The sequence below is a fragment of the Pleurodeles waltl genome, chromosome 5 (genome assembly GCF_031143425.1).
Source record: "Pleurodeles waltl isolate 20211129_DDA chromosome 5, aPleWal1.hap1.20221129, whole genome shotgun sequence".
Lineage (NCBI taxonomy): Eukaryota > Metazoa > Chordata > Amphibia > Caudata > Salamandridae > Pleurodeles > Pleurodeles waltl.
This window is the reverse complement of record NC_090444.1, coordinates 1,646,854,115-1,646,876,023: the sequence shown is the minus strand read 5'-3', so window position 1 is coordinate 1,646,876,023 and position 21,909 is coordinate 1,646,854,115. Positions and strand designations below refer to the sequence as shown.

Here is a 21,909-nt window from a genome sequence, read left to right as displayed (position 1 = left end):
GAGCCTCCTGACAAAGAGTCCTTGACCTCCCCCCCTGCTTGTTGCAATATCACATGGATGTGGTGTTGACTGTGAACACCTGCAGAGAGGAAAGAAATGCTTTTAATGCAAGTCTGATTGTCCTGAGCACCAAACGATTGATGGGGAGCCCGGACTCCGCCGGAGACCAGGCACCTCTGATCTCCGCCTCTACCATGTGGCTGTCCATCTGTCACATCTGTCACTACTGTCAGATCTGGTTGGGGAGTAGAGAGGGATCTGCCTCTGACCCAACTGTGGTTCAAGAGTCACCACTGCAGATCTTGTGCAGTACCTTCCGAAAACTGGACCAAGTCGGAGAGATTCCTATGATGCTGCACCCACTGGAACTTCAGGTCTCACTGCAGAGCCCCCATATGCCATCTGGCATGTGTCACCAGCAGGATGCGGGAGGCCATGTGGCCCAGTCACCTCAGAGTCATTATCACCGAAATCCAGGATAGAGGTTGAAACATTGGTATCATAGCCTGAATATCCTAAACTTGCAGCTCAGGAAGATAAGCCCAAAACTGCACCGTGTCCAGCACAGCTCAGATGAAGGGGAGTGTATGAGAGGGAGTCAGGTGTGACTATGGCACATTTATAGTGAACCTCAGCAAATGCAGGAGGTCCGCTGTAGTATAGAGGTAGGAGACAATAGCCTGGGACGAGCCCAACTTCAACAGCCAGTCGTTGAGGTAGGGGAAGACTGAAACCCCTGACCTGCACAGATGAGCTGCGACCACTGCTGTCACTTTGGTGAATGCCCGAGGAGCGCTGGTAAGGCCAAATGGGAGCTCGGTAAATGGAAAATGTTCACAGCCTACCGTGAACCACAAGTAACGTCTGTGGGCAGGCAGGATGGGTATATGGAAATAGGCGTCCTGGAAGTCCAATGCTACCATCCATTCTCCTGGGTCCAAGGCAGATAGAACCTGAGCCAGAATGAGCATTTTGAACCTCTCCTTCCTGAGGAAGAGATTGAGGGACCGAAGGCCTAGGATAGGGCTGAGGCCCTTGTCTTTTTTGGGCACCAGACGGTATCGGGAATAACAAAGATGACCTACTTCTGACAGGTACCCTCTCTATGGCTTCCTTGGCCAAGAGGGCTGTAACCCCCTCATGGAGAAGGTGATCCTTCGTCATCTGATTGTAGGATGGTGGTATGGATAGAGTAGTCTTGAAGGGGAAGGAGTAGCCCTTTTGGGCTATTTGCAAAACTGACCTGTCTGAGGTGAAGAACTGCCATTGAGGCAGGTGATGGCACTTCTTGCCTCTGACTGGTCCCTGGTGTTCAGACTAAGAAAAGTTTGGAGGATTTCGGGGGGTAATGGACTGGCTAGATGGCTGGCTCCCTGATCCATGAGGACATTGGATCCCACATCCCTAGCCATGCAGAGGCTAGGCAGCATGCGTGGTATGGTGGCTGAAGGCGAACGGATGTGGAGGGACATCCCTTCCATACCCACAAAAGGGGCAAAAAGCAGACAGGGGGGGGGGCAAGAGGCAGCTGCGAGGCCCAAGGACCTGGTGGTAGCCAGGGACTCCTTAAAGTGCTTGAGCACCGAGTCTGCTTTGTCTCCGAAGAGATGGGTGCCATCAAAGGGCATGTCCATAACAGTGGATTAGACATCCCCCAAAAAGCCCGATGTCCTCAACCAAGCGTGGCATCTTGAGGCCACCATCGATGTAACTGATCTGTCTAGTGAGTCGGTCGTATCCAGCCCACACTGTATTGTGAACTTAGCTGAGTATCTCCCATCAGCAACAGCTTGGGAGAGAATGGCCTAGGCCTCCCCACCGGAACTCACCCGGAACATGTGGCAACACTTGCTCAACTGTGTCCCATAAGGTATGGGTGTAATGTCCCAAAAGGCATGTGGTGTTCACTGACAGCAATGCCAGGCAGGAGGAAGAAAACATCTTATTCCCAAGTTGATCCAGCCTCTTGGACTCCCTATCAGGGGGTGCTGAATAGAATGCGCCTGGGGGCATAGAGGCTTGGATTACCAAGCTCTCAGGGATCGGTGTGTTGCGTCAGGAACACTGTGTCATTCTTACCTGGTCTATGGTGGCCGGCGATTGTCCTGTTCACGGGAGGCCCTGTGCTGGGTTTGGACCAAGACCCCAGCAGGACATCAGTGAGGGCTTCATTAAAGGGGCAAAGGGGTTCAGAAGAAGAAGCCCCAGGCTGAAGCACCTCTGTCAGGAGGTTAGTCCTCACTGCCACTGAAGGCAGCCCAAAGCCCTACACCTCGACCACTTTCCTTACCACCATGGAGTAGGATGCTCCCTCATCCATAGCCACGGTAGGGGAGAAAGCATGTCAGCATCAGGGGAAGTGTCCAGACCACTAGCCACATCCAGGTCCGTTCGCCGGTCCATGGGCTCTTCAAGCTGGTATTCAAAAGCGTCCAGCAACCTCAATCCTCACCATAGCCCAACCCAAGGGAATAGGGTCAGGATCTGACCTAGGGAGCAAGGCCCCTGCCGAAGTTGGAATTGGCGTCACGTGACACCAGTCTGGCTCCATGTCAGAGTCGCCAATAAAGATTGGGGCGATGCTGACCGTGGGCATGGGTGGCATCAGGACCATCATTAGGGAAAGTCCAGATGGTATGATTGATGCTGTTTTGGATCCAGGAACAGATCCATGAGTGCCCTCAGGAGCCGAGGACTAAGCAGAACCTGAGGGGGCCCCTGCCGTTTCTGCAGGACCTGAAGGCGCTCCAGCAAAGTTGGACTGCCCAAATATGAGGCGCATCACCTCATAGAACATGCAGAGTTGGGCAGGGGTTGCTCTGTGTTCTGGAAACTTGGGGAGGTGCAGAGGGACCCAGACACAGGCTCCGAGGATGGAGGCCTGGAACGATGATGCTCCTTTTCCCTCATCACGTCGGCTGACAGACAGGGGGGGTTAAAGAATGTTTGCTTTTCTTTAACGACTTCTTCTGCCTCAACTTACCCAATCGTCCCGAGGACTTGGAGTGGGACGACAAAGAATGGGGGCTCGGTGACCACTCTGCGGACCTTCCTCTCAACGAGATCGGGAGCGGCGCGGAGCACTGGGCCACAAGAAACTTTAGGGACTGCACCCTCAAAGCTTTCAGATTCATGGCCTGGCACTCGGTGCACAGCTTCAGGTCGTGGTCGCCCTTCAAGCACCACAAGCACACGAGGTGTGGCTTCGTCATGGACATCATTGGATGACAGGATTCGCAAGGCTTGAACCCTGTCTTGTATGACGACATCTTGACGCACCAGGAGTGAAAACACTGAAAAATATTCGACAAAACGTTGAAAAAGATGAGTCAAAAAGTAATTGGGGGTATAGAAAGAAAAGATGTGAAATCAGCACGCCAGGGTGCTGCCTATATAGCTTCTGCGACATCATATCTGGCACGCATGACACTGATGATGGAGGCAGAGCCGACCAATGCCACCTAATGATGTATAGGGGTACTGCTCATGAAAAATCTCCGGATCCAGACTGACGCCTCAATTAAATTCTAAGGTAAGGAATCTGCAAGTAGAAGTCTCTATCAGATACATGAAGTCCAGGGAGTGGGTTCCGAGAGAACCCATAGCCCATGCTATGCCCTCCACTGCATTTGTGACACCCAAGCACCGCCTGCTCCAATAGTAGGAAATTAAAGGTGGGGGAGACTTATACCCTCACTATAAGTTGCAGCCAATGGTTGCATATTAGAAAGTAGCAGCTGAATCAGCATGCCTCCAGCTCTCTACCACATCTTCCTGCTACCAAGAACAGAGCACCTCTACTGCAGTGTAATGGAAGCGTTCTTAAAATGAACTGTTAAACCTAATAGCCAATGACATAAAGATGAGAGAGAAATACTTTGATGTCCTGATCCAAAATGTGACTGAATTACCCTGTCATCAAGCAGTGGCTGGATGGGTTGACAGAAACAAAGTAATGGAAACCTAAATCCTCTCTCCATCTATATTTGTATGTTGATAGGATGCACTCTGTTTGACAGATAATGCTATCTACAGCCAGACCCAACATGGCACAGAAAGCCAACTGCAACACTGCAGATTTAATAAAAAAAGCCCCATCAGTGTAAAGCAAAATATTAGCACGAGAAACATTAATGTGATTGCCCAATTCTTCACGCTCTGAACAACTTTCAGCCGTGTCATTACGTACTTGGTAACTGTGTGCGAGAAATAAAATTGTCTGGGGAAAAAAGTCAAATGTTATAAATAATTTATTTTGGGACATATACTGTATTGCAACTTTTTTGGGAAGCTTTGAAAATCCAGGTAGACATCATCAATACACTGCCAATAAAATTGTACGTTAGTGTATACATGTATATACATGATTCAAGGGAATTTCTAAGCAGGCGACGTTTGTTCATAATGCATTCCTCTGACATAGAACTTTCCAGATTGAATGAATGCAAATGAGGTAATATTTAAGGCAGACCTAAAAGGCATGCAAATGAAGTACATTTAGATTTACCGACGACACAAGCACACATGTGGGGAGGGAGCAGACTCAGGAACATCCCCTCTGGTCTGTCCTGCACTACTTTACAGCAGATTCGAAAACGAGGCTTAGTGTGCACAGTTACATCACCTTAGGAATTCAGTGTCACTAAACAGCATTGGAGGTACACAGCTAGCATCAGTAAAACGTACAATAAATATTATCATTAAATGCAGCACATTTCTGATGCGCAGGCTCAGGAGGGTTAGAGTCCTCATGAAATGACATTGCACACGTCACGTGGTGGCAGTTTTTTTTATATATATATATATATTTATATATATATTATATCCTTTAAAATTTTTGTAGCAAATGACATTCTCATGCACACAAGTGTTTCAAACACAAGAAGCAAGTCCATTTATAGGTAGTCCAAGCATTTTTTTTTGTTTGTCGTTGTTTTTGTGGAAATAGCTGCAAACCGAATGGAACATTGAAACTTCTGTGCAGTCCATAATGCATGTATTGTGGGCTCATTTCTGAATGTCACACTGCAGCAGTAGCACAATGGAGGGGTCGCTCTTGGCGGCCTCTTTGAATTCATCCAAAGTGATCTGGTCGTCTTTGTTCTTATCCATCTTGCTGAAAATCTTGTCCACCCGCTGCTCGGGCGTCAGGCCGTCTTCGTTCATTTTCATCATTATCACTGTGCCAACCATTTTATAGATCGCCTTGGGGAGAAAGAGAGACAAAGAGGTGGTCATTAAGCAACCGTTCTGATAGTACATGAACTTTGATCAGAGGCATCCCTGTAAGTGAACTTTGTAAGGGGGAGGGGGTCTGGGCCTACAGATAAAGCTGGTGGGCCAACCTACACAAGATATATCTATATGTATCCAATCACTCTCCTCCACTTATTAAAGAGAGATTCAACGCGTTTCAGCGGCTAGCTTTGGTCATGATGTGACAGGAGTGAATGGAGTTATATCGATGACGGTGATCCCCAGAGAGGATGCCGTGCACCGCCTCTTCTTAGGTCCCTGGGGGCATTATGCCAAAGAAAGGCATATATATATCAGGGGTGGCTCCTCTGTAACGGCGGAGCGTCACACCCCTGCTCAGAGTCAGGCAGTGACAAATAAAATGATAATTAAACAATTTTATTATCATTTATTTGTCACTGTCTCTCTGACAGACATGGAATCTAGGGCGGGCGGGGAATAGGGAGGAGGAGTGATAGGCACTGTAAAGTGCGCATGTCGGCTGTCCAAGGGCGGGCAAACCGACGTGTGCACTTACATTTCTCCAACCCAGCTGTGCTACACAGCCAGGTGGAGAAAGGGTACAGGCTCCCTCTGCTTGAGCGAGTGTCAGACCAGCCTGCTCATGCCAATCCAGGAGATGAATATGTCCATGCGAATATAAGTTTTAATACAAAAAGGAAAAATCTTCTTAAATACATAAACATATACATATATATACAAAACATGAAGAAAATAAATGAATAGCCATCAGCCGACACGTGTTTCGTCCTGACTGGACTTCTTCAAGGCTGAGAAAATCACAACAGACAACAATCAATACACGACAAACATATATATACAATTTTACACAAAAGTTAAAACATATTTACATTTTATCCTATTGTTTTCCAAAATCACCAAACAAAGGTATTCTTTTGGTCAGTTAGGTGTCCAACATATTCTATACAAATCATATTTATAATATTGATTTGAATCTAAACCAGAAACTACACAGGAAGAGAAGAGAACCACCACCACATAGTTTTAGTGGCAAAGTGTTATTTAATGTCCAAAGATATAGCATAGAATACTCCCCACGTCTCAAAAAATTGGTATATCAAAGCCATATCCAAAGTTCAACATGCCACATGCACACCCAAGTGTAAAAAGACTTCTTTTGTTGGCATTCTAACAGTTCATATCTAGAATTCATATTTAGTTAATATTAGACCGCTCAATGCCTCAAGTGACCCCTCCTTATACCATGGTGTAGAATAATTATGTACCTTTGCTCACTTCTATGTCCGTTATATTCATATCACATCTACCATACTCTATAACAAGAGGGGGGAAAGAAAGACCATTTCATTAACCTCCTTTTGCTTTGTCCAAAATACTCCTAAAAAATGTGGAAGTTACTCATTATAATGCCATTACTGACCTGTTTCAAAACCACAATCAATCACATCTTTTCCTTCTTCATAATCAATTTAAATACTGGACATTGCTAGTTTCGTCTATTGGTGAGTCAACTGGAATAAAGACAAATAAAATATCTCTAGTAACCTTTCTACAAAACCAAATAGCCTTTAGTTTCTATCTACGTCCATTCACCTAACAGAATTTATATCAGTGTCTCCATAGTTTCCAACAATGAAACAAACACATTAATATGGCTCAATTTTTCCATTACTTACACTAAATACCATTACCAACTAACGTGCTATTAACTTACCTATTCACCCCTCTTTCTATTCTTTTCTATTTCTATTCTTCAGGAGAGATTTCGATACAAAGATCATATGTATCTCCAAACAATCGCCTTTTTTACAAAATTACTTTTTGTTGTAATTATGGAACTTGATGTAAAAAAGGCGATTGTTTGGAGATACATATGATCTTTGTATCGAAATCTCTCCTGGACATAATAGCCAGAGGACTAACGGAGGGCACACGATTCCCTCCGTCATTGCTATATATGATCGCGTTTTGAAGAAAAAACGCGGCATGCACTAATGCCGGCGAAGGGCTCATATTGATTTTCGGGCCCACAGAAGACTTACAGGAGGCACATACTTCCCTCGACGTTTCTTTGCCGAGATTTATCAGCAGACGGGCTTGGAGAGTAAACAAAAAGAATAGAAAGAGGGGTGAATAGGTAAGTTAATAGCACGTTAGTTGGTAATGGTATTTAGTGTAAGTAATGGAAAAATTGAGCCATATTAATGTGTTTGTTTCATTGTTGGAAACTATGGAGACACTGATATAAATTCTGTTAGGTGAATGGACGTAGATAGAAACTAAAGGCTATTTGGTTTTGTAGAAAGGTTACTAGAGATATTTTATTTGTCTTTATTCCAGTTGACTCACCAATAGACGAAACTAGCAATGTCCAGTATTTAAATTGATTATGAAGAAGGAAAAGATGTGATTGATTGTGGTTTTGAAACAGGTCAGTAATGGCATTATAATGAGTAACTTCCACATTTTTTAGGAGTATTTTGGACAAAGCAAAAGGAGGTTAATGAAATGGTCTTTCTTTCCCCCCTCTTGTTATAGAGTATGGTAGATGTGATATGAATATAACGGACATAGAAGTGAGCAAAGGTACATAATTATTCTACACCATGGTATAAGGAGGGGTCACTTGAGGCATTGAGCGGTCTAATATTAACTAAATATGAATTCTAGATATGAACTGTTAGAATGCCAACAAAAGAAGTCTTTTTACACTTGGGTGTGCATGTGGCATGTTGAACTTTGGATATGGCTTTGATATACCAATTTTTTGAGACGTGGGGAGTATTCTATGCTATATCTTTGGACATTAAATAACACTTTGCCACTAAAACTATGTGGTGGTGGTTCTCTTCTCTTCCTGTGTAGTTTCTGGTTTAGATTCAAATCAATATTATAAATATGATTTGTATAGAATATGTTGGACACCTAACTGACCAAAAGAATACCTTTGTTTGGTGATTTTGGAAAACAATAGGATAAAATGTAAATATGTTTTAACTTTTGTGTAAAATTGTATATATATGTTTGTCGTGTATTGATTGTTGTCTGTTGTGATTTTCTCAGCCTTGAAGAAGTCCAGTCAGGACGAAACACGTGTCGGCTGATGGCTATTCATTTATTTTCTTCATGTTTTGTATATATATGTATATGTTTATGTATTTAAGAAGATTTTTCCTTTTTGTATTAAAACTTATATTCGCATGGACATATTCATCTTTTGGTTAGTTGTATATTTGTTTACAGTATGTTCTGGTCAGATTTATGAATGTTTAGTTCATTTAAGGAAGAGAGAGGACCAAACAAGCATTCTAGGGGAATTTATTATGATATGTTAATTGGTTTCTTCAAGATATTTGACTATCTCTTAAGTAGAGATATTGTTTTGCTTGGTGTGCACCACTGGTTTGTTTTTGTAGTATTAGAACGGGTTTACTTAGAAACTCGGTTTTACACATCAGGGCAACGATGTGTTTCAGTGTATGAGCACCCATAAGTTTCTTCTTACATAATTCGAATGTGCATTGATTTCAACTAATGAGTTGCCATTTGTTTTTGACTATTCATGCCAATCCAGGCACTGCTCTCATGCTTGGTATAGCATGAGAGCAGCGTCTGGATTGGAAGCCAGTGCTTTGTGTCCCAGTTGACTGCCAGGAGGACGAAGAGCACCGAGGAAGCCTGTGCAGGGACCGGAGGGGCAGGTACATTTTTATTTTGTTATTCTTATTTCCTCCTGCACCCCACCACGTTACATTGGCAGCAGCCACCATTGATAAATATATGCACACAAAATAGGATTTAAACATTTTAAGCAAACAATACTGCTTTGCAAGCAAACGTAGTTTGAGAAATGAATGTGTGTAGCAAGGTGCAGTGTTTGCAGGGGTGGGGCAGGAGAAAAACAGCTGAGGCACATACCCTATCTGCCCACAGATACACCACTAAGTGATGTATTTTGGCTGTAGGTGAAATAAAACTCATGTTCACTATAGGTTTAAAATTATGAATATATGGTCTGTTATAATATGTTGAATTCATTACATTTTGTCATACTTCAAATGAATGCTCTTAAACATAGTAGAACTTCCCGTTTTTTGCTCCAATTGATTTAAACCCCTCACTCCCAAATAAAAAAAACAAGTGTTGGGGTCACTTTCTGACTTGCAAAGATGGCCGCCCATCAGCAGGGTTCTCTAGAGGATCACAGAATAACCACACAGAAAATCCCAGGCTAACTTACAGGACTCCTATTCAGTACTAAACATATCACTAGCGTTAAAGCTGGGCGCGCGTTCAGGGTGATGGCATGGCCTGAATACAGGAACGTTGGCTACATGCCCTCCTCAAGATCTGGGGTGACCTAATGCTATAGCAAAGCCGCCTTGGATTCTCATGCAAGTTAAACACCGGAGCCCCTCCCTCCTTCTAGGTAAGTAAAATACAGTCATTGTTCTGGATACTACCCGCCCCTCACCCCACTTCCCTCTGCCGCCACTGCATCTGCTGCACTAACGCAAGCTGCACCCCGGCATGGTCCTTTGCCCTGGAAGTTGTCTGCGAAAAGAAGGAAACATGGTGGCTGTGTCCAGTAGTTAAACTGCACCGAAAATGTGAGTATAACCCACACTGGCAGAGTCTTGGGTAGGCGGCTGGCAGCTGCCATTGGCAAACAGGTGTCCAGCAGACGGGCAGCAAGAGGACTGAAGCGGCCTCCTCTACTTGTGGAGATTAGTCACCTCAATGAGGGACAGTCTGCCCCGAAATGCATTAGGCCGGTACAATTATTGGTTGGTGAGCATTGCCTGCAAGCAAGCGAATAAGATGCTAATATTCTGAACTAAAGAAACTCAGTTTATTGGGTTTACATTTGAAGTGATGCTTCTTTATTTATTTTCTGTCTTACAACATGAGCACTGGGGTGCTTATGCCACACACATTAGACAAGACCTGTGCAAAGAAACAGGGGACAGGACCTATCAAAGATTTATCGGATGGAAAGATTGATTTTAAAAATGAAACGACAAGGTCAAACATTTATAGCAAAAATATAAAATATGCAGGGCAAACGCTGACAATAAAAGGGCAGATCCTACCGTAATAATTTTTACTACTATTTCTAGAGGTATTTGAGGAAAATAGATTGAGAACTTTGGTGAGAGGTATCAAACTAACGTTTAGCCTTCCAGTGGAAAGATGATTGACTCGAAGGAAATACAAACGGGAGAGATTTTGCTGAATAGAAGATTTGAAAAAACTATTGCACAACACACCTAGCAAAAGCTTTATGGAGGAGGCCATGGTAAAGGTCCAGGGCCAGATTTACAAAGCCTTTGTGTCACTCTTGCACTGTGATGCAGGGCAACACAAAGGCTAATTTGGGATTTGTAAATCTAAGCAAGGCCCTGATTTGCTTGGCTTTGTAAAGAAATGTAACACAACCCATTGGCTTGCACTGCGTTGTTTTACATTTTTTAGTGGTAGGCACTCCAAGAGTGGAGCAGAGGTGCTCCAGGGGAAATATGTTAAGTTTTCCTCATTACTTCCTCTTTCCATGCTTGTTGTATTCTGCAGCACACAAGGAAAGAGAAATATCCCTCTAACTATTGTTTTCTGTGTGGGAAGGTGTCCCTTCCCGCATAAAAAAATCCCTGTCCGTAATGCAGGCTGGTGCAAGGGTCCCTGCATTGGTGGTAGGCAACCACAAGTGTCCCAGTGCTGGGCGAGCACTGAAGAGTGCAACATCTTCGTGCATAAAGCTCTCTCTGATTCACACAAGGCAGCGCAGCAACTTGCCTTGCTGCACTGTGTTGCGTGAATTCTTTGTAAATATGCCCCCTCCCCAACAATTCCCTAGACTAAGACCAATGGTCAACCTATTTCTACAATGAAAGCATAAGTGCTATGAGGAGCTTAAAGAAAAACTAGACATTTAGGCCCATATTTATACTTTTTTAGCGCCGCATGTGCGTCGTTTTTTGACGCAAAATCAGCGCAAATTTACAAAATACAATTGCCTACTGGACAATTGTATTTTGTAAGTTTGCGCCAATTTTGCGTCAAGAAACGACGCACGTGCAGCGCTAAAAAAGTATAAATACGGGCCTAAGCTCCTCATAGCTTACAACACAACAGAGGAGCAGTCATTGGCTAGTTTTCAGATAAGCTTCTCACAGCACAGATCACAACAGAAGAGCAGTCATGATCAAGGGCAAGAACAGTAGTACATGAAACTGAGAAGAATGGTGGAATACAGGGGAGGGAATGGGTACCAATCACCAAGCAGGAAGGAAGAGGCAGAAATATATGGAGAAAGGTGTTGAGATACAGACCCGTCAATTAGCTTTTCATTGCAAGCATAGATGAGGCCGAAAAGAGGTTTAAGTTTAACGCTCTTCATAAGTCAGTGTACATCATACTTCATGCACAAATTAGGATACTAACTTAGGCATTAACTAAGCACCCCTAGGTTTCCCTGCAAGAATTTCACCTGGCAAAATGTGTTATAAATTGGGCAGACACACTGCATGAAATCTGAGTTTGCCCAATTTGCAAAAGGGGAGCATACACACGTAGCACACTGTTCCCATTGTTGAGACTGGAAATTTAGAATGATGCACAAGTTGTCCTCCTGGTAAATGCTACATATTAATTTCACATTCTGTGGAATAAGACCCCCAAAGGGGTTCATCTTCAGCCCAAAGAGTATTCAGTTAGTCTAGGAAGTTTTTTTTTCTTAATTACGTTCTTGGTATACCAGGGAGCCGGCCTTTTACTCCAGGTTCTTTTCTACTTGAATGGGACAAAGTGGTTTAGGATCCTTGACACTGTGTCACTGAAGTTATTAGTCAGTTACTTAACATCTTGATATTGTCCAATGCCAATCACATTTTCTCAGTGACTTCAACCTGCACTAGGGAAACCCTGAGCCATCCTCTTTTTTGCCTGAGAATGAAATCCCCTCAACCCACATGTTAGACCTGTCACTTTAGGGTGGTCATCCACCAGTCTTTTTGTCTTATTCCTCCATTTTTGCTGGCCTCATTGTTGCTGGCCTTAGGACTCTACTTTACTACTGCTAACTGTGTGCCAATGCAGCAACCTTGCACAGTAGTGCAAGGATGGCTGCGTTGAGGGGAAGATTTATTTTTGTGCAGGAAGGGACACCTTGCTGCACAAAACAACCTTAAATGGTGATTTGCTCTTTCTATTTGTGCTGCCAGATGCAGCACACATAGGAAGAGCAGATAACGAGGAGAAATGAAAGCATCCCCTGGGGTGGAGTTAGATTTTGGCACTGCCACAGGTTTATGAAAACTTGTAAATATGAGGCAGCGTAAAGATGCAATGGGTGTTGCTGTGGCACACCCACAGCACACCCATTGCACTCTCCTTCCAGACAAAGTGCTGCGTGAGAAGGGGCTGTATTTACAAGGTGGCGTTAAGGCACAAAAAGTGGCTTAACTCCACCTTGTAAATGCAGCGCAGGGCATAGCGCCACTGGAGCGTCACAAAAAGTGACCTTCCGGTGGCGCTAGGGGTCTTAAATATGCCCCTTAATGTTCTCATAAGACCCTAGTAAAGTGGTGCTGCATGTACCAAGGGTCTGTAAGTTAAATGCTATTAGTGGGCCTGCAGCACCGATTGTGCCACACACATAAGTAGCCATTTCAAATATGCCTCAGGCCTGCCACTGCAGCCTGAGTGTGCAGTTTTAAACTGTAATTTTGACTTGGCAAAATAAATCTTTTACCAGGGACCAAAATGTACTTTTTAATACATATATGTCACCCCTAAGGTAGGCCCTAAATAGCCAATATAGCAGGATGCAGTATATTTGAAAAGTAAGTCATGCACTTTTAAATTTTAATGTCCTGGTAGTAAACAACTCCGTTTTCACTACTGCATGGCCTGCCTCTCCCATAGGATAACATTGGGTTTCCTTGTTACATTTACTACATGCTAACCTTAATTTGTGAAAAGGTAGGAATGTTGAGTTTGGTGTGTCTAAAGAACTGTAATTTAAAGGTCTCTTTAACAGTAAAGTCAGATTTTAAGTCACAATTTTGAAAATGACACTTTTAGAAAGTTGGGACCTGCAGCTTTTATCCTTGGTTACATGACTAGGTGTAGGTAGCAGTTGCTCTTTGTGTATTGCTCCCAGACAGTGAGACAAAGGGGGAGTTGATGAAGGGGAGGAACTGTCAACTACCACACTTGCACACATAGCAAAGGCTCTGCCTCAGCACACTCACAAAGGGTCTCACATCAGACTAATGTGCCCCAGACAAGCTGAGGGCAGGGCAGGAAAGCAGGAAATTCCAAACACCTTGGGGGGAGGGGTGGAAGCCTCCGGAACCTTCCCCTACTTCAAAGCTGGCACTAACTATAACTATCAGACCCTCCAACCCAACTCTTCAGTACACTTCTCGACCTGTTGAAGACTCCGAAGGACTGTTGTGCTGTTGTGTAGCAAAGACAGGAGTCATGCCCCCTTGCCCAATGACCATGCCCAGGGAACTTATGTCCCCTGGGTATGGTCATTGGGCATAGTGGCATGTAGGGGGGCCCAAATCAGGCCCCCCTATGCCACAAACAAAATCTGAAAAAAATACTTACCCGAACTTACCTTTACTTTCCTGGGATGGGTCCCTCCATCCTTGGGTGTCCTCCTGGGGTGGGCAAGGGTGGCAGGGGGTGTCCCTGGGGGCAGGGGAGGGCACCTCTGGGCTCCTTCCGAGCCCACAGGTCCCTTAACGCCTGCCTGACCCAGGTGTTAAAAAATGGCGCCCATCAGGCTGTGCGTCGTTTTTTAAGGCCCACCCCCTCCTGTGCGTCAAAATGACGTCAGAGTATAAATAAGGGGCACAGGCCTTAAAGTCATTTTTTGGAAGGGAACGCCTACCTTGCATATAATTAACGCAAGGCTGGTTCCCCCTTCCAAAAAATGACGCACATGGTGGAATTTTGACGCCCGCGGGGTCGGACGTCAAAGTATAAATATGGTGCAGGGTTTGCGCCGATTGTGCGTCAAAATTTTTGACGCACATTCGGCGCAAACAGAGTATAAATATGCCCCCTAGTGTGTTACTTACCTCCTATTGGACAGTTGCCTCTCTAGTACTTTTTGGTAACTGTGTCACTAAAATAAAGTACCTTTATTTTTGTAACACAGTGTTTTCTTTCATGTGTGTAAGAGCTGTGTGACTACAATGTATTGCATGAGCTTTGCATGCCTCCTAGAAAAGCCTTGACTGCTCATCCACAGCTACCTCTAGAGAGCCTGGATTCTAGACACTGCCTACACTACACTAATAGGGGATACCTCGACCTGGTATAAGGTGTAAGTACCTTAGGGACCAACCACACACCAGGCCAGCTTTCTACATTGGTGGTGCACGGTGGGATTAGCACTTACAATTGCCCTATCACTCTATCACTTGGTACTTTCCACAGGAAAGACCACTTACTGACGAGGGGTACACACTGTACTTTAGCATCAGGGATCTAGTCTCCTAAGTTTGGGTAAGCTAGGGGTTTGGCCTAGCCCTTGCACCGAACTTCTGTAAGGAAACTAAGTTAGAGTAGTTAGGGACCCTACACCACTCTAGCTAGCTGACATGTCTTCAGCAGAGCACACCTCCTAGGCCAAGGATTTTCCCTATGAGAACCTGACCTTCCAAGACGTTAGGGAGATGTGTGCTGAGAGAAAGCTGAAGGCAGGGAGAAATCCCAGTAAGAGTCTGCTTCTGGGCCTGCTCCTCCAGGATGACCAGGCACATGCTGGTAGCCAGGAGGAGGGGGAGGAAGAAGTAGAGTCTGACGCTCCAGTGCTAGAAAAGGAAGACTTAGCTACTGAGGTTGGTCAGGTAGCACCCAGGGAGGGTCAGAGAGGCTCTAGGCAAACCCACAGTCCTGTTAGGAACTCTGTTAGCAGTGCAAAGGGGAGGGGGTCACATCAGTAGGTCCACCTTTGGCCCTAGAGGGCTGTTTGAGAGAGTGTCCAAGAATAGGAATAGATCCTCCTTCTCAGTATCTGAGCGGACCCACTGTTCAACCCTAGGGGAAGAATCCCTAGACAGGGAGCTCAAGCAACTGAGGCTGGAGGAGGCCAAGACAAGGCTGCAACAGCAACAGCTAGCCCTAGATAGGGAGGCCTTGGCTGTGGAGAGAGAGAGGCAGGGGTTATGGTCAGTAACCCATGGTGGCAGCGTACTAGTTTTAGAGACACCAGGGTCAGGGAGGATTCCTTTGACACTGGGAACCTGAACAAGGTAGCCCCACCATAGAAGGTGGGAGATGACATCTACAGGTGGTTCACTGCTCTTGAGAAGGCCTGTAAGATAAAGAGAGACCCTCAGAGGCACTGGGCAGCTATTTTGTGTCTCTCCTTCTCTGACAAGGGTAGGGACAGACTCCTCAGTGTCAGAGAAGAAGATGCAGACAACTACACAGTTTTGAAATCTACACTTTTGGATGGGTTTGGTCTGACTACTGAACAGTATAGGATCGAGTTCAGCGAGACCAGGAAAGAGTCCTCCCAGGATTGGGTTGATTTTGTGGATTGTTCTGTGAAGACTCTGGAAGGCTGGGTGCATGGGAGCAAAGTCGCGATTATCAGTGCTTATACAACCTAATCTTAAGAAAGTATATTTTGAATAATTGTGTGTCTGATCAACTGCATCAGTACCTGGTGGACTCTGATTTGACCTCTCCCCAAGAATTGGGAAAGAAGGCAGATAAATGGGTCCGCACCAGGGTGAGAAGGAAGGTGACAACAAAAAGAAGGAAGCAGGTAAGTCTCGGGATAATTCCTATAGTACTAATTTAACTTAAGTCTTTAAAACAGCATATCTCTGTTTTTTTTGGTAGTTTTGGTCTGAAGTATGATTGTTTTTTTGTAGTTTTGGTCTCAAATTATTTATTACATTTTACTCTATTTCTCTAAATTGGTGTGTGATGTTTCTTCCGTTGTGTTTTCCCTTTATTACTGTTCGGAGTGCTACATAAATACTTTACAGATTGCCTCTAAAGTTAAGCCTGACTGCTTTATGCCAAGCTACCAGAGGGTTGAGCACAGGTTAATTTGGGAGTTGCTTGTGAGTTCACCCTGAAAGGAATTGTGGTTTCTGCTTGAGTAGGGTTCCACCCCCCTCAAACAGTAACCCAATTTCCTACACCACACATTTAATAAGTTTCTAATGAGGACTTGACCCTTGCAAAAATGAACTTTCTAAGAATAAATTACCCTCTCCCAGTTGACTAGTATGATCATCTTCAAATTAATTTCCTCTTGTCCTTCTTATCAAAAATTTCAACCACAGTGATTTGCTCTATGTTTTTTGTCCTCTCCCTTATCCTAAGAATAGCCAAGATTTTAGTGAAATGACAAACAACATCTGTGACACACTAGTAAATATCATGAACCACCTTCCCATATTCAAGGATTAAACAACAAAGAGTAAAAGGGTTGCTCCTTTGTGTACACGGAACTTAATTAAGAAAATAACTCCTCAGATTGTGTAAACACTAATGGTGACAAAATGCATCCAGATCTAATGCTGAACAACTCTGTTCACTCAGAAGATAATATTTAAAAAAGTTTTGAAGGAAAATGGCTGTGTAAAATTTTGCAAAGCCTAGAAGAAACGGAAGAATCTCCTTGAGATAGTTAAAGCAGCTTAGTTGATCTTGACAAGAATGCAAATAATGTGCCTGTTTCTTTGATACCAAATTTAAAAAGACTGAAGTGGCCTCTCACTTCAACAAACTTCTACTCATCTTTTCATGTAGAGAGTCACCTAACAACTGGTCTACTTCAAAGAAATCTCCCAGACTGAGCTTCTCAACACCATCCCCAAACCAAGCGCTCTGATCACTTTACAAATCCACTACCAACAAAATAAGCCAAAGAGATGCGTGCTGACCTAGTCCCTCAAAGGTCAAACCATCCTAATCTATCTCACTCACCAGGAATGTTTGTAGATTACCTAAAAGTTACCTAAATGTTGAACAGTATTTCCCTCATACAAAAACGTGTCTGGGTGACATCATAAGAGTATATGGCCTATCTTATCTTCAATATGCTCAGCTCTAGTTAATGGTCTCTTCTCAGAATAATATCACCCTATTAGCCTTGACTCTTGATAATATAAAGTCTTGCATGGCGGCTCATCACCTCAAATGCAAACCCAACTGAGTACCTACTCATCTCACAATATAACTCCATTCCTCAATTCCAAACTGACTGAATTCCACAATTAGAGTGCCATATCACTTGACATTGTTCTTGACAACAGAGGTAACCTTCATAAAACATTAACACCATGGCTATAAATGTGAACCATCTGTGCAAACATAACAGGGGGATCAAACCTTTTGTTCCATAACAAGACATTAAGATCATAATTCCAGCTCTGGATCTATTAAGACTTGATTATGGAAGCCCAATACCACCTGGTATTCCTAAAATTGATCTGACTCCTCTCTAATCCCGCCCGTAGCTCACATGATATCATGGGCTGGATGCTACTACCATATTACCCCACTCCTCCATTCATTGAATTTGGTTTCTATTAAAGGTACTACTAAATGCAATTCTATTAAATTGCATGTTTTGTTCACAAACATATACACTCTGACCACTAGACACAACCTGACCAAGAACCAGAAGACCTCTGGGTGTACTCATAATCTGTTAGCTTTATCTTCTGATTATCGGAACCACAAGTCTGTAAATAAATGTACTTTAAACCAGTGTTTCTCTGGTTGCGCACACAGATGCCCTCACACATACCATCATCTCTTTACCAGCTTTCAAAAAGGAACAATAAAAGAATAACTATTTATTCATAAGCTGTATGTCTTGTATTCTACACACAAGACTTCTGTTTCTTCTGCTAAGCATCTGGAGAGTACTTATCTATGGCCACATCTGTTTTCTGCATAATCATGTGGACTTGTGAAACATCAAAATGAGTGAAGTACAAAACCTGCTTGCTATGGGCAAATTAACTATTAACTTACTTATGGGGCTACCGACTTCTTACAGCATGAGCATATGGGGATCTCTTCTGTCTTGAAACATGTTTCTGTGATGACTCTTACTCAGCCCAGTATGCTGTGTTCAGGGCATCTACAGGTAAAGCGATGATAACTGAGGGCCCAGGGTTAGACTGGCCTACATGGCAATCTGGCATTGCCAGAAGGGATGGACTGACAGGTTAGAATGTTGGCCATTTTTAGGTCTCACCTACACAGCACATGTGCTGTGCAGCAAGAAGTCTTGTTTACAAATTATCGGGCTTACAACCTACCCAGGGTGTACCATTACTTGTGTCTTTTTCACTCTTAGTTGCAATCTTTCAATTGCTGAGTTCCCGTAGGTTTCCCTTCCTTTCTTGTTTTAGCTCCTTTCTGGAGCATGGACTAAGTATAAGTGTTCTTCCTTTTCTTTGTTCTTCCTCCTCTTTTTGCAAAGCACTTTTTTTTTATTTTATACATGTTTCAGTATTATTCCTGGATGCGGAATGTGCTTCCCTACTTTTAATGCAGGCATATTGTAAGGAAATGCCTCCTTGGCATGGTTACCCCCTGACTTTTTGCCTTTGCTGATGCCAAGTTATGATTTGAAAGTGTGCTGGGGCCTGCTAATCAGGCCCCAGCACCAGTGTTCTTTCCCTAACCTGTACTTTTGTTTCCACAATTTGCACACCCTGGCATCCATGTAAGTCCCTTGTAACTGGTACCTCTGGTACCAAGGGCCCTGATGCCAGGGAAGGTCTCTAAGGGCTGCAGCATATCGTATGCCACCCTGGGGACCCCTCACTCAGCACAGACACACTGCTTGCCAGCTTGTGTGTGCTAGTGGGGATAAAAAGACTAAGTCAACATGGCACTCCCCTCAGGGTGCCATGCCAACCTCACACTGCCTATAGGTATAGATAAGTCACCCCTCTAGCAGGCCTTACAGCCCTAAGGCAGGGTGCACTATACCATAGGTGAGGGCATAAGTGCATGAGCACTATGCCCCTACAGTGTCTAAGCAAAACCTTAGACATTTTAAGTGCAGGGTAGCCAAAAGAGTATATGGTCTGGGAGTCTGTCATGCACGAACTCCACAGCACCATAATGGCTACACTGAAAACTGTGACGTTTGGTATCAAACTTCTCAGCACAATAAATGCACACTGATGCCAGTGTACATTTTATTGTAACATACACCCCAGAGGGCACCTTAGAGGTGCCCCCTGAAACCTTAACCGACTACCAGTGTGGGCTGACTATTTTAGCAGCCTGCCACACACCAGACATGTTGCTGGCCACATGGGGAGAGTGCCTTTGTCACTCTGTGGCTAGTAACAAAGCCTGTACTGGGTGGAGGTGCTTCTCACCTCCCCCTGCAGGAACTGTAACACCTGGCGGTGAGCCTCAAGGGGTCGCGCCCTTTGTTACAGCACCCCAGGGCACTCCAGCTAGTGGAGTTGCCCGCCCCCTCCGGCCATATCCCCACTTTTGGCGGCAAGGCCGGAGGAGATAATGAGAAAAACAAGGAGGAGTCACTGGCCAGTCAGGACAGCCCCTAAGGTGTCCTGAGCTGAGGTGACTCTGACTTTTAGAAATCCTCCATCTTGCAGATGGAGGATTCCCCCAATAGGGATAGGAATGTGCCCCCCTCCCCTCAGGGAGGAGGTACAAAGAGGGTGTAGCCACCCTCAGGGCTAGTAGCCATTGGCTACTAACCCCCAGACCTAAACACACCCCTAAATTGAGTATTTAGGGGCTCCCAGAACACAGCAAGATAGATTCCTGCAACCTAAGACGAAGAAGGACTGCTGAGCTGAAAAACCTGCAGAGAAGACGGAGACACCAACTGCTTTGGCCCTAGCTCTACCGGCCTGTCTCCCCACTTCTAAAGAAACTGCTCCAGCGACGCGTTCCACAGGGTCCAGCGACCTCTGAAGCCTCAGAGGACTACCCTGCATCTAGAAGGACCAAGAACTCCTGAGGACAGCGGCTCTGCTCCACAAAGACTGCAACTTTGCAACAAAGAAGCAACTTTGAAACAACACACGTTTCCCGCCGGAAGCGTGAGACTTTGCACTCTACACCCGACGCCCCCGGCTCGACTTGTGGAGAACAAACACTACAGGGAGGACTCCCCGGCGACTGCGAACCCGTGAGTAGCCAGAGTTGACCCCCCTGAACCCCCACAGCGACGCCTGCAGAGGGAATCCCGAGGCTCCCCGTGACGTCGACTGCCTGCTTCAAAGACCCGACGCCTGGTAAGGAGACTGCATCCGCTGCCCCCAGGACCTGAAGGATCCGACCTCCAGTGCAGGAGCAACCCCCAGGTGGCCCTCTCCCTTGCCCAGGTGGTGGGTACCCCGAGGAGCCCCCCCTTGCCTGCCTGCATCGCTGAAGAGACCCCTTGGTCTCCCATTGGATTACATTGCGAACCCAACGCCTGTTTGCACACTGCACCGGCTGCCGCTGAGGGTACACTTTTTGTGCTGACTCGTGTCCCCCCAGTGCCCTACAAAACCCTCCTGGTCTGCCCTCCGAAGACGTGGGTACTTACCTGCTGGCAGACTGGAAACGGGCACCCCCTTCTCCATTGAAGCCTATGCGTTTTGGGCACCACTTTGACCTCTGCACCTGACCGGCCCTGAGCTGCTGGTGTGGTAACTTTGGGGTTGCCCTGAACCCCCTACGGTGGGCTACCTTGGACCCAACTTTGAACCCCGTAGGTGGTTTACTTAGCTGCAAAACTAACAAACACTTACCTCCCAGAGGAACTGTTGAAAATTGCAGTGTCTAGTTTTAAAATAGCTATATGCCATTTGTGTGAAAACTGTTTGTGCTATTTTGCTAATTCAAAGTTCCTAAAGTTCCTAAGTGAAGTACCTTTCATTTAAAGTATTGTTTGTAAATCTTGAACCTGTGGTTCTTAAAATAAACTAAGAAAATATATTTTTCTATATAAAAACCTATTGGCCTGGAATTGTCATTGAGTGTGTGTTCCTCATTTATTGCCTGTGTGTGTACAACAAATGCTTAACACTACCCTCTGATAAGCCTACTGCTCGACCACACTACCACAAAACAGAGCATTAGAATTATCTCTTTTTGCCACTATCTTACCTCTAAGGGGAACCCTTGGACTCTGTGCATGCTATTTCTTACTTTGAAATAGTACATACAGAGCCAACTTCCTACACATATGGTTTCTGATTTATGTTACTTTCACCCTGTCTGCTATCTCTATTAACACTTTAGTTCCTTGCGTCCACAACTCTATTACTCTATGCCACTCTACTCTATGCCACTCTATTCTATGCCACTTAACTCTAGGCCACTACACTCTACGCCACTCCACTGTATGCCACTCCACTCCACCGCACTCTATGCTACTCTACTCCAATCTACTCTATGTCACTCGACTCAACACCACTCCACGCTACTCCACACTGCTTCACTCCACTCTACAGCACTCTACACTACTCTAGTATACGACACTTTACTGTACTTCACGCCACTCCATGCCACTCTGTGCCACTCTGCTCTACGGCACTTTGCACCACTTTACACCACTGTACACCACTCCACTCTACCCCACACCCACTCTATACCACTCAATTCTGCACAACTCTACAGCACCCACTCTACTTCACT

The 21,909-nt window shown here is 44.8% G+C and overlaps 1 protein-coding gene across 1 annotated transcript in view; it reads right to left on the bottom strand.

The window, feature by feature from the left end:
* Positions 1–4,858: 4,858 nt before the first annotated feature.
* The window catches only part of VSNL1 (visinin like 1), a 434,918-nt gene continuing 417,867 nt past the window's right edge, over positions 4,859–21,909 (bottom strand). The window contains exon 4 of the mRNA XM_069235970.1: positions 4,859–5,205. Coding sequence (XP_069092071.1) covers positions 5,008–5,205 — 198 coding nt within the window. The 3' untranslated portion in view covers positions 4,859–5,007. The remainder of the gene's footprint in view (positions 5,206–21,909) is intronic.